The sequence below is a fragment of the Nomascus leucogenys genome, chromosome 8, assembly GCF_006542625.1.
Source record: "Nomascus leucogenys isolate Asia chromosome 8, Asia_NLE_v1, whole genome shotgun sequence".
Taxonomy (NCBI): domain Eukaryota; kingdom Metazoa; phylum Chordata; class Mammalia; order Primates; family Hylobatidae; genus Nomascus; species Nomascus leucogenys.
The window spans coordinates 56,424,476-56,441,677 of NC_044388.1; the positions used below are offsets into that span (position 1 = coordinate 56,424,476).

Here is a 17,202-nt window from a genome sequence, read left to right on the forward strand (position 1 = left end):
ACAGGTCTCACTCTGTTGCCCAGGCTGGAATGCAGTGGTGCAATCATGACTCCCTGTGGCCTTGACCTCCCTGGGCTCAGAAGATCCTCCTACCTTATTCCCTCAAGTAGCTGGGACTACAGGCACAGAGCTACCATGCCTGGTTAATGGTTTTTTTCTTTTTAAATAGAGACGGGTTTTGCCCTGTTGCCTAGGCTGGTCTTGAACTCCTGGGCTCAAGCTATCTACCTGCCTGGCCTCCCACAGTGCTGGGATTACAGGCATGAGCCATCACGCCCAGCCTTAATATTGCTAATCTCCATAAGCATGTAGCTGCACAAGGCACTGTTTTAAAAGCCAAGAGGGGATGAACAGAAATAAGACAAATCCTCTTTGGTCCCTTATTTTGTGTAAATTGAATCATATTCTTTGTAAGTATGGGACACATTCATTCTTCACTCCTGTTGTCCCAATGTAATTATTAATAGGCCTCCTTTCACAGCCAAGTGTTTTGGATGAGAAATCATGTGGTCGCCCTATTTACAAAGAATATTTGTAATCAAACTTATCATAAGCTTTCCAAAACAATGAAAATTCCCTTAGATAGCCAAGGCCATCCAAATCTTCAGATATTTTTCTGACAATTTCATAATTCTGTATTCTACTTATATGCCTCATTCATTAATAACATAATATTCTGACCAGAGATTAGCACTGGATTCCATTTTCTCTACTTCATTAATTGCTTTCATGTAAAACAGTCTAATTTCTTCAATAAGATTAATATGCCCCTGAAAATAGTTTTATACTTCTGTTGTCTCCCTCTCAAGTATGGCATAGTGGGCATACACAGTCAGTTCTCAATAAATCATTTAAAACTCATAATAGTTTTACATTAAATTAAGGATCATTCTAAGCCATTACAATAATGTTACAGAATTTAACATAATCACTGAGGGATCTTTGAGGAACAATTCAGAATAAAGTCAAGTAAATTCAAACTGAGGGATTATAGCTTGAGTAGGGGACTAATAACTGTATCACGCATTATTACGGTATGTTTGGGGGGTGAGGGGAAACTAAAAGGAATCCACTTCTATGACTGTCATGAAGCCCAGGAGTTCCGGAGGGAACTGCATTCCATTCTGAATTTTCTGGTTACAATCCCTGTCTTCTCTCTTCAACCTCAACTGAAAACCCAGACTCAAGAGGCCTCAATCTGTGCCCTCTTATTCTTGGCAAATGGCAAAGCCAACTATGTAGGAGGCTTTTTCAGAGGAGAAAACGACTTTGTTTTTCCAAAAGACAAACCCTCCACTTTGCTTTATGAGGCAGATAGCAGCCCCAAACCATGGACAGGTTGGGGCCTGCGCAGGCCTCAATTATTACGGTATTTTACAGTTTATAATACAAAGAGCTTCCCCATACGTTAAGACACTTCAGTCAGAAGATCTAGTTTGGCTCTTCCAAAAACTGAGCGCTGTGCCTTTAAACCACTCAAGTTTCCTAAACATTAGTTTCCTTCTCTGTAAAAGGAGGCTAATAACACTGGTCCTATTTCCTTCTTAGTGATGAGGTACAGCGAGAAAGTATAGAGGAAACTCCTTGAAAAGCACAGAGAAATACGTTTAAAAATTTATTCAGTGTTTATGGAGGGGTGACTACATACACATGCCAGGAATTACCTCAGACAATGGTGTTACAAATACGTGTCGCTACAATCATTGAGTCAAGCAGCTTATAATTTAGAGAGATTTTCAAAGAATTACAGTAAGAGTGAAACAAGCTAGACCTGAGGTGTATATGAGGTACAAACACACACAGAGGAAGGAGCACCGCAATATGGTTTAGGGGCCTGAGAGGGATTCAGCCGACGAATGAGTGGGAACCGAGAGATACTTGGGAAATGCAAATGAAGTGGGGAGGAAGGTAAAGGCTGGGTCCAGGGAGCAAAAGAGAAGAGCAATGCAAGGACACTGGGTAGAAAGAGCCCAGCATCCAGCAGGCTCTGGGGCACATGTTGTGGCTGAGAGAATGACAGGAAGGAGGACAGCAAGGGAGGCAGGAGTCAGATGAATTAAGACAGAGTTTCACTCTTGTCGCCCAAGCTGGAGTGCCTTGGTGCGATCTCTGCTCACAGCAACCTCTTCCTCCTGGGTTCAAGCAATTCTCCTGCCTCAGCCTCTGGAGTAGCTGGGATTTCAGGCATGCGCCACCACGCCTGGCTGGTTTTTGTAGTTTTAGTAGAGATGGGGTTTCACCATGTTGGCCAGGCTGGTCTCGAACTCCTGACCTCAGGTGATCCACCTGCCTCGGCCTCCCAAAGTGCTGGGATTACAGGCGTGAGCCACTGCGCCCAGCTAATTTTTATATTTTTAGTAGAGATGGGGTTTCGCCATGTTGGCCAGGCTGGTCTCAAACTCCTGACCTCAGGTGATCTGCCTGCCTTGGCCTCCCAAAGTGCTGGGATTACAGGGGTGAGCTACTGCGCCTGTCTGAGTTAATTATTTTGAGAAAGAAAAAGACACGGTCATGAGAAAGACTGCTCCAGGGGCCACCAATCTCATCTCTTACAGTCCATCCTCTTTCGATGAACAAAAGATTCTAAATACTGGAACTTGGGCAATGTCATCGGGATCATGGGAAAAGACACATGTGAGAGGCATTTAGCAGCTGGAAATCAGGATCTGACTGGATGCATGAGGTGCATAATGCAGAAAAATGCATGAGTTCTTTTTTTCCCACAGGGAGAAGATGGGTGTTGGAGTGATGGGGAGTTGAGCCAAGCTTGTAGGCAGAGAGATGGGTATAAGAAAGCACATATTCTGGGGCCAAAGTGTCTGGTTTCTGGACCTCATTCCACCACTTACTTGGTCAATCTCAAAGAAAACATTTGACCTCTCTATGCCTCAGTTATCTCACCTGTAAAATGGGGCTGATAACATTAGTGCCTACCCTATGTGGCTGTTATTAGGATTAAATGAGTCAACATTTGTACAGCATGAAGAACAGTGCCAAGAACATAGTGAGTATCATGTCATTGTTCATGAACAAATTTAAAATAAAGAGACTGATCATGTAGGTAGTGGAAAAGATTGAAGAAAAAAGAAAGGAAATACAATCTGGAGCAAGATCCAGAAAAGGGGCAGTAGGCAGAGAGGAGATTCAGATAAGAGGCCAGATGAATGGTGATATGGTTTGGCTGTGTACCCACCCAAATCTCATTTTGAAATGTAACTTCCACAATTCCCACATGTCATGGGAGGAACCTGGTGGGAGGTAACTGAAACATGGGGGCAGGTCTCCTCTGTGCTGTTCTTGTGATAGTGAATAAGTCTCATGAGATCTGATGGTTTTATAAGTGGGAGTTCCCCTGAACAAGCCCTCTCTGCCTGCTGCCATCCATGTAAGACATGACTTGCTCCGACTTGCTCCTCCTTGCCTTCCGCCATGATTGTAAGGCTTCCCCAGCCACGTGGAACTGTTAAGGCCATTAAACCCTTTTTCCTGTATATATTACCCAGTCTCAAGTATGTCTTTATCAGCAGCGTGAAAATGGACTAATACAAATGGATTGGCCTAGGAAAAAGGCAAGGCTGAGACCAGGAAAAGGACACAAGATAGACAAGGATTCGCAATCAGGCAGGCTGGAAGATGAAAGGATTCAGATGAACAACCTCCATTTTTCTAGCCGAATAATGGAGGAAGGCTCGGTGATAAGGACTAAAGATAAAGGAGGAGGGAGAAGGAAGGGGCTTAAGGAAGGAAGTAAAGGTTTGGAAGTATCCCTGGGAGAAAAAAAAAAAGGAGCTGATCCAGTATGAGAGTCCAGCTGCAAATGGATAGTAAACATTTTTAGTGGCAGTAATCTACAGTGTTATAATTTCTCCAGTAGAGCTCAGCTTGGATCTTGGATGTAAGAATGAAGACATTTATTTGGACTGGCCAAGAGCTGAGAACTTACAGGGAAAGGGTGGTGACTGTAGGGTAAAGCAAAGGAGCTGAAGATACTAAGAGGACATAGCTGAAGTTACACAAAAGGGGGTCTAGGTTGGGCGGGGAAGAAAGTATACAGATTTGGAAAAGAGTCAAATTACATCAGACAGAAATTACACACTAAGAGATTAAAAGAGCTAAGATAAGCGGTGTATTAGTCAGGGTTCTCTAGAGGGACAGAATTAATGGAATATATAAATATATAAAGGGGAGTTTATTAAGTATTAACTCACACAATCACAAGGTCCCACAACAGGCCATCTTCGGGCTGAGGAGCAAGGAGAGCCAGTCCGAGTTCCAAAACTGAAGAATTTGGGAGTCTGATGTTTGAGGGCAGAAAGCATCCAGCACGGGAGAAAGACGTAGGCTGGGAGGCTAAGCCAGTCTAATCTTTTCATGTTTTTCTGCCTGCTTTATGTTTGCTGGCAGCTGATTAGATGGTGCCCATCCAGATTAAGCTTGGGTCTGCCTTCCCCAGCTCACTGACTCAAGTGTTAATCTCCTTTGGCAATACCCTTGCAGACACACCCAGGATTAATACTTTGCATCTTCAATACAATCAAGTTGACACTCAGTATTAACCATCACAAGTGGTTACACAGAAGATGGGGTACTGGACTTAAGATCTAGAGGTGGAATGGTAGGAATATGGGGCCCAGGGGATGATGACAAAACCTAAAGTGTGGCTGGAGAAGTCACTGCTGAAGAAGAGCAGAAGCATAGGAAAAAAATCAAGGTCAAGGAAAAGGAAGCAACTGAAAGGAATTCCTTTCATTTGATAAGCTGAAAATGCAAATCTGATTTAAATTCAAGACAAAGTTTTTTATTATTATTATTATTATTATACTTTAAGTTTTAGGGTACATGTGCACAACGTGCAGGTTTGCTACAAAAGGCACTTTGTATAAAGGAATTCCTTTCATTTTTATTTGATAAGCCAAAAATGCAAATCTGATTTAAATTCAAGACACAGTTTTAAAAATCATTCTCAACACTACAGAAAAAAAGCCAGTAACTATACAAATACTCACTATAAAGCGATGAAGTCCGTAGTACAATAGGATATCTGCTAATGTAAAGTTATACCCTGTAAGGTAGACTTTATCTTCAAGATATGAATTAAGATCCTAGAAAAAAGAAAAAACAAATAAATATTAATATAAAAAACAGTAATAATAAAGTTAATTATCATGACTTAAAAGATTTAGGCTACTAGAAAACAAAATATTGCCATTTAATAAATTTACTCTGACATTAATATTCATTCAAAATCACAAATAATATGCCAGTCACCTCATTTTAAAAAAATAGACTCAACATTACTAGTCTTAAATAAACAAGAAAACATTAGAAAATGATATTCAAAGTGACATCTATGATCATTTTAAAGTCTAGCTTTTTGTTTTTGGAAATATTTTGTTACTCATGCTCATTAGTTACACTTATTTTTTCCATTAAAATACAAAAATTCCCCAACAATTTCAATCTCTTTAGAGAATTCTAAGAAACTCTATATCCATGAAACAATAATTCACCCATCTCCCCTTGCCTCTAGGTCCTGGCAGCCACCATTCTACCTTGTTTCTATGAATGTGACTACTTTAGATACCTCATATAAGTGCAATCATAAACTATATGTACTTTTGTGACTGACTTGTTTCACTGAATATAAGTTCCTCCATGTAGCATGCAGCACATGTCAGGATTTCCTTCCTTTTTAGGGCTGCATAATATTCCACTGTATGTACAGATCACATTTTATCGATTCCTGTGTCAACAAACATGGTTGTTTCCACCTCTTGGCTATTGTAATGCTGCTGTGAACAGGAGCATACAAACATGTCTTCAAAACCACGTTTTGAATTCTTTTAGGTATATACTTACAAGTACAATTGCTAGACCATATGGTAATTCTACTAATTTCTTGAGGAAGTGCTATTCTGCTTTTCATAGCAGTTGCACATTTTACATTCCCACCAACAATGCACAAGGGTTACAATTTCTTCATATCCTCACCAACACATGTTACTCTGTGGGATTTTTTTTTGGTAGTAGCCATCCTAATGGGTGTGAGATGATATCTCATTGTAAATGTGATCTACATTTCCCTAATGATTAGTGATTCCAGCATCTTTTCACATGCTTGCTGGCCACTGGTATATCTTCTTTGGCTAAATGTATACTAAAGTCCTTTGCCACTTTTGAAATCAGGATATTGGGTTTGTTTGTTGCTGAGTTGTAGGAGTTCTTTACATATTCTGAATATTAACCCCTTATCAAACATATGATTTACAAATATTTTCTCCTACTCTATGGGTTGCCCTTTCACTCTGTTGTCTCCTTTGATTGTGTCCAGAAATGTTTAATTTTGACACAGTCCAATTTATCTATTTTTACTTTTGTTAGAGGTATTTTCTGGCAGACCAGCATGAATACGTCAATTTCCTGAGATGGAAAATGTTGGCTTCTCTTAAAATTAACACTTAATTTAGCAGAACAGGAATTTACATTGAATTATAGTCAATTAAGTGAAACAACAGATTGATAGAACCTTCAGAGGAAGGTTTTGTAAATGAGTTATATGAACTATTATTAAATATTCTTTGAGGCTCCTCTAAAGACTAGATATAAAACACTGTCCAGTGATCAACAGCATTTATTCTAGAAGAATTCCTTAAACTATAGAGAGGGTATTTTGTTCTGATTCTCAAATCGCATCTGTCTTAGTCCACTTGGGCAACTATAATAGAATACATAGACTGGGTGGCATGTAAACAAAAGAGATTTATTCCTCACAGTTCTGGAGGCTGGACGTCTAAGATGAAGGTGATGGCAGATGCAGTGTCTGGTAAGGGCTTGCTTCCTGGTTCACAGGCAGCTGTCTTTTCACTCGGTAGAAGGGGTGAAGTCTCTCTCAGGCCTTTTATTAGGGCAATAATTCCATTCATGAAGGCTCTGCCTCCAGGACCTAATCACCCCCAAAGACCCCACCTCCTAACTCCATCACTTTGGGGGTTAGAATTTTAACATATAAATTTGGGGAGGGGGAGTCAAACATTCAGACCACAGCAACATCCCAAAGTATCTGGAATATAGTGGTTTAGCAATCAGTAAAAAATGTTTGCAGAATATAGTGGTTCAGAAACCAATAAAAAATGTTTGCAGAATTGAATTTAATCTCTTTGAGTTTGCAAAGTTAACATGATACACGCTCAACATGAAGATAATGATGAAGACCTTTATGATAATCTACTTCCACTTAATAAAGAGTAAACACATTTTCTCTGACGATTTTCATTTAAAGACAGTCATTTTCAAAATGGTATATGAATATGAGCCCCTAAAGGTGGTACAGATAAGAACATAAAGGAATATGGACACAAATGAGACAGGCATGGAAGAATCAAAATAAAATTTGGGTGGAAAGGGTAGAATGTATTGGTGTATTAGGGACTACCACTTAAATTTTATGGTACTCTGTTGAATGGATATGATTTCTCTCCAAATATCTTCAGAGAAATCAACTTTGAGAAAGTAAAAGAAATAAAATATCTTCATTAAATTTCAACTAAAACAAATACATCTTTATTTAATTTTAAGAAGTATTTAAAGACCTGAAACAATAACAGTTTTATATATTTTCTCCAAAAACAGAATCTATATCCATGTTTTAGTGATAAAGACTTTTTTTTTTTTTTTTTTGAGATGGAGTCTCGCTCTGTTGCCCAGGCTGGAGTGCAGTGGCACGATCTTGGCTCACCACAACCTCTGCCTCCAGGGTTCAAGCGATTCTCCTGCCTCAGCTTCCTGAGTAGCTGAGACTACAGGCACACAACATGACCGGCTAATTTTTTGTATTTTTAGTAGGGACAGTGGTTTCACTATGTTGGCCAGGCTGGTCTCAAACTCTTGACCTTGTCATCAGCCCGCCTTGGCCTCCCAAAGTGCTCGGATTACAGGCGTGAGCCACCGCACCCGGCCAAGACTCTTAAAAATGTAGTTTTTATAAACTATGATTAGGTAATATTTTCTGGGTTCGTGATATAAATAAAATTTTTCCTACCAAAAGACAGAGTTTCACACATTCGAAATATTCACAGGTGAGAACTAATTATGTCTGACGTTTGTTTCCTCTTTTTTTTTTTTTACTATTCTTTCTGATGCCATTGTCAAACTTGTTAAATACTTCCCCTACAATTCCACCTGATGTTTCTTTTTCCTTCCATCTATTAAACTTTCTAATAATACAAAAAAGTTGAAAAAGCAGTAAAATAAACGACTATATACCCTCCACCTAGACTCAACAAATGTTAGTGTTTTGCAATGCCTGCTTTTTGAAATTATATACTACCTTATTTATAAGGCATTTAAACTTAGCATTGTGGTTTTATCACTGAAATGGCACTTTGACAAGTAAGAATTAAACCCTTTCATAATATCCTAAAAGGAAGAGTTTTAAAAATAAATAATAAAAACCTATACAGCCCAGTATAAACACAGGCAAGGAATACATGTAAGTGAATTTTTAAAAATAATAGCATAGCTAATAAGCAGTATGAAAACGACACATTAATAATTTTATTTAAAAAAAACAGCAAATAATTTTTTTTTTGAGACATAGCCTCGCTCTGTTGCCCAGGCTGGAGTACAGTGGGGTCACCCTGGCCCACTGCAACCTCCACCTCCCGGGTTCAAGTGATTCTCCTGCCTCAGCCTCCTGAGTAGCTGGGACTACAGGTGCGTGCCATCACACCCAGCTAATTTTTCTGTTTTTAGTAGAGATGGGGGTTCCACCATGTTGGCCAGGCTGATTTCCAACTCCTAACCTCAAGTGATCTGCCTGCCTCAGCCTTCCAAAGTGCTGGGATTTCAGGCGTGAGCCACCACATGCGGCCTCAAACGAATAATTTTTAAATTATCTTGTTTTGGTAATTACATTGGGGTAGTGAAGGAGAAAGAGGTAATACCATGTTAGTTTTGTGGAAGAGGCCACTCTCATATGCTATGATACTATAATAATGTACTTTTCTAGAGGACAAATGAGCAGCATAGCTTTAAAAATATATAGCTTTTAGCCTAGCAGTTTCTCTCGCAGGAATTTAGCCTAAGGATGCCAGGTGCGGTGGCTCACTCCTGTATTCCCAACACTTCGGGAAGCCGAGGCAGGCGGACCACTTGAGGTTAGGAATTCGAGACCAGCCTGGCCAACATGCTGAAACCCCATCTCTGCTGAAAATACAAAAAAAATTAGCTGGGTGTGGTGGCATACACCTGTAATCCCAGCTACTTGGGAGGCTGAGGCAGGAGAATTGCTTGAACCTGGAAGGCAGAGGTTGCAGCCTGTGTGACAGAGCAAGACTCTGTTTAAAAAAAAAAAAAAGAAATTAGGCTAAGGAAACAAATGGGAATGTGCTCGAATATTTAGCAACAATCTAGTAACTACCCAGGGATAAATAATTTAAATTGTGGTACAATTACAGCTTAAACCTTGAACAACACAGGTTGGAATTGCACAGGTCCACTTAAACACAGATTTTCTTCTGCCTCTGTCACCCAAGAGAGTAAGACAAACCCTTGCTCTTCTTCCTCCTCCTTAGCCTACTCAATGTGAAGTGAAGACTATGAGGATAAAGACCTATATGACAATCCACTTCCACTTAATGAATAGTAAACGTATTCCCTCCTGCTTATGATTTTCTTTATAATATTCTTTAGCTTACTTTAAGAATATGGTATATAATACACATAAAATACAAAATATGTATTAATTGACTTTATGTTACAGGTAAGGCTTGCAGTTAACAGTAGGCTATTAGCAATTGAGTTTTTGGGGAATCAAAATTATACATGGATTTTCAACTGCTCAGGGAGTCAGTGCCCTGCACTGTTTAAGGGTCAACTGTATATGATGCAACGCTAATATGTTATTAAAAGGAGAGTGTAAGTGAATACTTGTTGACAGAAAAAGGTACTGACAACACATTGTCGGTGAACAAAAAAACAGTTTACTGGCCAGGTGAGGTGACTCACTCCAGTAATCCCAGCACTTTGGGAGGCTGAGGTGGGCAGATCATTTGAGGTCAGGAGTTCGAGACCAGCCTGGCCAACATGATGAAACCCTATCTCTACTAAAAACACACAAAAAATGAGCCATGCGTGGTGGTGCGCACTTGTAATCCCATTTAATCGGGAGGCTGAGGCACGAGAATCGCTTGAACCCAGGAGGCAGAGGTTGCAGTGAGCCAAGATTGCGCCATTGCACTCCAGCCTGGGTGACAGAGTGAGACCCTGTCTCAAAAAATAAAAAGAAACAAAACAAAACAAAACCAACAGGTTACCATGCCCAGTAGGTGCCTGTTTTTTTTTTTTAATACATACACACATATATACAAAAGGAAAAAAAAAAATGCATAGAAAATAGAAAAAACACAAAAGGGGTTTAATAAATATCTGATAGCCAAACATAAGCATTAATAGTTCTCTCTTGTTGGTGGGACTATGGATGTTTCAAGTGTCCTCCATTTGCTTATTTGTACTTCCTAAATTCTGTTATATTTACTGCTTTTAAAATAAAAACAACACTGTCTTAAAATAGCAAAACAAAACAAATCAACCCTTTTCTCATCTGTGCATGTGGCCAAAATCACATTGCAATCCACTCTATATACAATCGGTCTCACCCGCCAGTCTGAGTTCTGTAAGGGCAGAAACTGTGTCTAATGCACCACCAGCCCTTAGAACTGCATCCTGGTGCATTGCAAGTGCTTATATTGTAGGTGCAGATGAGCAAACTACGGTCAGACAAGGAAGACAATGCAAATTGCCCAGCTCCACATACATTCCAAAAACAGGAACATTTTAAATCAGAGGCTCCCAATTAAATATTTACATGTCTCAGAGATAACACTTTGGAAGTTATTTCTATGCTTCTAATATCACATCTATTAATATAACTTTTGAACCTTATAAACCCAATTCGTTGAAATTCTGTTCCTATCTTTCAGAATCAAGTACTTCATTACTACCCTTTCCCTTGGAAAACTATGAAAGATGGTTGTGTTCACTTATTTGCCTGAAATCTCACATTCACTTAGAGGGAGGGTATGACTGCTTCCCCCTGGAAATGCTGTGAATAGTAGGGGCACAAGAGAAGGGTCCCTGTGAATGACCAACATGGTATTAAGAATAAATCGTTGATCACGACAGACATACAAAGGGCCAAGTTCTGAAACTGACTTTGTACCAGTTCTCTTGATGGCATCTATCAAGAATGCAGTTTGAGCCATTTTCCCCAAAGTGATAAAGGACGACCTTTTTTGCACAGCTTATATTGCCATGATATAACAATCACAATAAAATTAAGAAACAGAAGGAATTCCTACAGTGATATGCTGTTGTCTGAATAATCTCTAAGTTTCTTTCAAATTTAAAGCTTCAACAAAATCTTAAAATCTGCCTTCTTTTTATATAAATAAATTAACAAAAATAACTTCATTTGGAATTTTTTTTATTCTTGGCAACTCTGAAGCTATATCCAGTAGATTATTTTATTATTTGATGCCTTTGAAAATAAAAATTTAAAGCAATGATTCTCAAAACAGGGAAAGGTGAGCTTTCCCAGATCAGACAGATTTTTCAAACTACAACCCTAAAAGATTCTGATTCTCTCTTGCCTCTGAGAAAGTACTTTACCCCTTAGAGAATCGGGATTGTTGAGTGGGGCATCACATTAAAAAAACAAAAAAAGTCATAATACTGTAATTACTGACTATGACAAGGGTTTTGAAGGAAAAGCACAGGGTGCTGTGACTGCATATAGAACAAAGAACCTCATCCAGCTGAGAGAGCAGTAGTCAAGACAGTTTTCAAGGCAGCATATCTCAGCTGAGATCTGAAGGGGGACAGTGGTGGGGCGGCGGGGGGCGGGGGGGGTGGGGAGGACAGAGTCTGTTCCAGGCAGAGGGAATAACAGATGCAAACTGCTAAGGCAGAAGGAAAGAGGTGAAGAAGGCCAACAGCTGCAGCTTTTTAATCTCAGGGGAAAGAGATTTCTGATTAACATTCATGCATTTCAGCCTATAAGTCACGATACCTTCAACAGTGTGTGGATGTCATTTTTACTGGAGTGTCCATCTACTTGAGTGACCCTGTACTCTAACCACTGCTGAACGATTGCTTTTTCTTCTGCAGTACTCCCCAGCAAATATTCTTTGTTGGCTTGCTTGACTAGATGAGCTGCTATAGTAGTCAATCCTGTTAGACTTGGACCATTGTTTGTCTGAAGAACTGGAATCTTAAAAAGAAAAAAAAAAGTTCACAGAATTTAAAAAACAAGGACCACATCATGATTATAACTTCAAAGTAACCACGAAATCCCTCAACTGTTTTTTGAAATAATCCCGGATTTTACTCTAAGGTACTAAATTACATACAAATGAAAGTCTGGAAAATAGCAGTTAAATAATTTACAATTTGGTAACAGATGCTTGATGATGAAACTGGTAATAACATTGCAAAAATCAGTATAATATTACTACAATAATTTTAAACTATGTACAATGAGAGAAAACGGAAACTCTAATTATACTGTATTAATTTCGATCAAGTTTACCTGCACCCTATTATATAGCAAAGTGAACATACTTAAATTAACCTGACTTCATGTTTCCCTTATTACAATAGCAATATAAAGGATCGGGTTTGCTTGCTTATAGGAAATTGACAATTAATTTAAATTTTATTGATACACAAATAAGCAGAATGCATTATGAGAAATGTAAAAGACAATGGAAAGTATTACCTAATGGGAAGACCGACCAAACACAAATAACAAGTAAACAATCTCAATGACTTAAGCAAATGAAAAAAGAATTGTTTTTTGGGGAAGACTGCTGCTCTTCTCAGCAATGAAATAGAAATAGTATCTTTTTTTTTTTTTTATTTGAGACGGAATCTCACTCTGTCACCCAAGCTGGAGTGCAATGGCACGGTCTCGGCTCACTGCAACCTCTGCCTCCTGGGTTCAACTGATTCTCCCACCTCAGCCTCCCGAGTAGCTGAGACTACAGGCACGTGCCACCACACCTGGCAATTTTTTGTATTTTTAGTAGAGACGGGGGTTTCACTATGTTGGTCAGGCTGGTCTCGAACTCTTGACCTCGTGATCCACCCACCTCGGCCTCCCAAAGTGCTGGGATTACAAGCGTGAGCCACTGCGCCCGGCCGAAATACTATCTTGTTCTCTATAATGATTTATACTTTGCAAGGCATTTTCATACATCTGCATCAACAGGACTTGGTGAAGTATACAAGGAGATTAATACTCTACAGGATACAGATTCAAAGTAAGGAGGTAACTCCAAAGTAAAGGAGGTAAAATTCTTTCCACTTTCCATTCACTATTAATAGCTCCTTGACTTCTCACTTTTGTCTTCAACTCAAATGAAACCACAATCTCTAAGATCACCAATAAATTAAATGTATTGAAAGAAAACAGTATGGAACCCTCTGAGGGGTGCCAGTAATGTTCTATTCCTTGATTGGGTGGTTACCTGAGTGTGTTAACTTGGTGGTAACATCAAGATGTGTGTACTGAATGTATGGTATATTTTGGGGAAAAAAGAGAAAGCAAATGACTCACAACTGCTGGGTGCAGGGGACACAACTGACTCTAAAGAGAATTATTTGTAAAAATAAATTATCCACAACCCAAGCATGCTCTAAAAAAATTTCCAGTTACATTCTCATCTGATCATTACATCTTCTAAGATAAGGTAAGTCATCTCATCCTCATTTTACAGATAATAAAAACCAAGGTTGCCTGGTTTGCAATGGCAGAGCCAGGGTTTGAATAAAGCCCTATTGGCTCAAACGTCCATTTTCTTTCCTTTACATAGCCTAAAATACACAATTCTTATGCAGTTGCAATTATGAGACACATACTATTTTCACATTCATTTTAAGGTTCCATAGTCTTCAAAGTAATTACTTTTAATGGCTGCATATGCAATAGCATGCGATGCATAATGATATTCTGGTCAACGATGTTCTGGATGGCATATCCAATGGTGGTCCCTTAAGATTATAATCAAGTATTTTTACTGTACCTTTTCTATGTTTCAATATATTGAGATGCACAAATACTTACCATTGTGTTACAACTGCCTACATTATTCAGTATAGTAACACGCAGTACAGGTTTGTAGCCTGAAGGAGCAACAGGCTATATCATATACCTACTATTTGTGAAGTAGGATATTCTATCTAGGTTTAAGAACACTAAGGCCGGGCGCGGTGGCTCACGCCTGTAATCTCAGCACTTTGGGAGGCTGAGGCGGGCGGATCACCTGAGGTTGGGAGTACGAGACTAGCCTGACCAACACGGAGAAACCCCGTCTCTACTAAAAATACAAAAATTAGCTGGGCGTGGTGGCACATGCCTGTAATCCCTACTACACGGGAGGCCGAGGTAGGAGAATCCCTTGAACCCGCGAGGCGGAGATTGCAGTGAGCCGAGATCGCACCATTGCACTCCAGCCTGGGCAACGAGGGTGAAGCTCCACCCGACCCCCCAAAAAAAAAACAAACAAAAAACACAAACAAACAAACAAAAAACCAGAACACTCTATCATGTTCACACAATGATGAAACTGCCTAACAATGCATTTCTTGAAACGTATCCCTGTCTTTAAATAACACGTGACTGTATGTCAATGTGTTGATGTACCATAATTTAAAGAATCATTATCCTAGATAAGGATCTCTGAACTGCTTTCAATTTTTAACTATGATTGGTAATGTTGCAGAGAATGCCTTATTGCTGGCTCACTGCTGTCAGCTGTCTTCCCAGAAAATGGCTGAATCTTATCACATATGGCCAACCCTTTCCCCATACAAGTAAACAGAAACTTTCACTAGCTGCTAACTGCTAAAATGCTTTAATTAAAATTAAATTAAAAACCATACTCTGAACTCGAAAGTCTTCACAGTTGGGCCTCAAACTGTAATTTGGGGTTTACCTTGCATTGCATCATTCCTCATATTGGTTTACTTACTGCCCTCAACTTCCCAATCCTTCATAATTTATTGGTTTTACACATCTTTGAAAGCGTAATCCCTTAAATGCCAGCTCTTCCATGAGTTTATAAATCCATTTTTATAGTCGGAATTAACTTCCTTTTTCACACTCTTCAACAGTGTCTTGCTCCATATGGAGTCCTAATTAGGAAAAAGAAGTCAGGTTGACGGGACCAAGGGAAAGCAAAAAGAGAAGGGCGATAAGCTACAAGTCTGCCTTTCTTCATGGTCCAGGACACAGCTCTTCTGCACAAATACCTCAACAATCTTTCTGTATCCAGCTATCACCGGACCTTCGGCTGATAGAAAACTCAAGTTAGCTCACTGCAACCTTGGTGCTATCAGTACTGCACAAACCCCACTTCAGCACACAGCAGACATACTATTCCGTAAAATCCCCAGCCAGCCTTTGTTTCCTTGAAGTTAGCTCCTGTCTTACTAACTTGCCTGTTGCGCCTTGCAACATATTTTCATACTTTCTCTAATAAATCTGCTTTTCTTTACCTACAGCTGTCCTGGTAAATTCTTACCCTGGCGCCACCAGCCCCAGAGAGTTGCTGTTCACCCGCGATGGTCCATAAAGTGCTTACTACGTTGTGCTTTAAATTATTTGCTGATGATTGTTTCTCATACTAGATAATACTCATATCTTGGCAATGGTCCCTAAAAAAATATAAACTAGGCCAGGCGCAGTGGCTCACGTCTGTAATCCCAGCACTTTAGTAGGCCAGGGCATGTGGATCACCTGAGGTTACGAGTTCAAGACCAGCCTGGCCAACATGGTGCAACCCGGTCTCTACTAAAAACACAAAAATTAGCCGAGCGTGGTGGCGCACACCTGTAACCCCAGCTACTTGGGAGGCTGAAGCAGAAGAATCGCTTGAACCCGGGAGGCAGAGGTTGCAGTGATCCGAGATCATGCCATGGCACTCCAGCCTGGGCAACACAGCGAGACTTTGTCTCAAAAAAAAAAAAAATATATATATATATATATATATATACACACACATATATGGCACTCTTCCAATTTAAATGGTTGCAATGTTTGTCCACTTGGCCATATATATTTATATTACATATATATTATATAATACATACACTAAACTAGGGAGTAGGGGCCAAAGGGACGGAATCATCACTGGGGCAGAGGAAACACCGAAAGAAGGCCACTTTGGCTCCAAAGCCTACTCTGCCACCAATCACAGGGCTGATCTTAGGCTGAACACTTAACCTTTCTAGGCTTCAGGTTAACTTAAATAAAAACTATACTACTACTTTCTAGACAAGATCTTCACATGGACCAAATGAAGAAGAGAAAAAATTGAAGACAAAAACCAAACATCATTTGGAAAAAATCTCAAAGGAGCGAAAAAAACATATATCCGAAGTAGTCTTCCTACAACCAATTTCCTTCTCTAATACATTCCCTCTACAACAAACAACTATAAAACACAAACGTTCTAACAGTGCCTCACCAGGCAATCTCATACCTTGTGATGTTTCCCGCATTCTCCGTGGGTCGTACACTTAAATTGATAATCCAAGGCTTTAGAAACGCCTTCCCCGAATCCCCTAGATTGGGCCAAGACTCCTTAGGTGTTCTCTCTGTCATTTATGGTGCAACGTGGCACTCTTCCAATTTAAATGGTTGCAATGTTTGTCCACCCGGCCAAAAAGCAAGCTGCCTGAGAGGAGGAAGCATGTTCCCCTAAATCACCGTTGTATTCCCCAGGCCCAGCACAGTGCTACCTGGCACCCTGTTAGCTATCACGGAGTCGCTGCGCAATAACTGAATGAAAGGTGCGATTACAGAAAAAAGAAAAAAAAAAAAAAAAGCCAGTTACTGAATACATTCCAGGTTGGTCTAAGAGCCCTGTGAGGACCCTCCTCCAACTGGTTTTGTTTCCTCATAATGAGATGATGACAATTTCCCAGGAGTGAAGTTCAGGCCAAGCCCAACCTGAGCTGGTTACCCCCTCCCTCCAGGAGGTAGGACGGCAGGGGCCGAGGCCCAGAGGCGCCAGCCGGCTAGCGGCGCAGACACGTGGGGAGCTGGGTAGCAGCATCCTCACTCCGCCCGTAACGGGTGGCCGGCCCGGGTCCTGCCAGGGCTCGGCAGGCCCCGCTCCCGTCCACCTCTTCCCCTCCGCG

The 17,202-nt window shown here is 40.1% G+C and overlaps 1 protein-coding gene across 2 annotated transcripts in view; it reads right to left on the reverse strand.

The window, feature by feature from the left end:
* Nucleotides 1–17,202, reverse strand: part of EEF1E1 (eukaryotic translation elongation factor 1 epsilon 1) — a 29,675-nt gene that overhangs the window by 12,318 nt on the left and 155 nt on the right. For both annotated transcript variants that reach the window (XM_030817273.1, XM_003272252.4), the window contains exons 2-3: nt 12,068–12,268; nt 5,007–5,102 (exon numbers count right to left, since the gene is read on the reverse strand). In XM_030817273.1, coding sequence (XP_030673133.1) covers nt 5,007–5,102; nt 12,068–12,268 — 297 coding nt within the window. The remainder of the gene's footprint in view (nt 1–5,006; nt 5,103–12,067; nt 12,269–17,202) is intronic.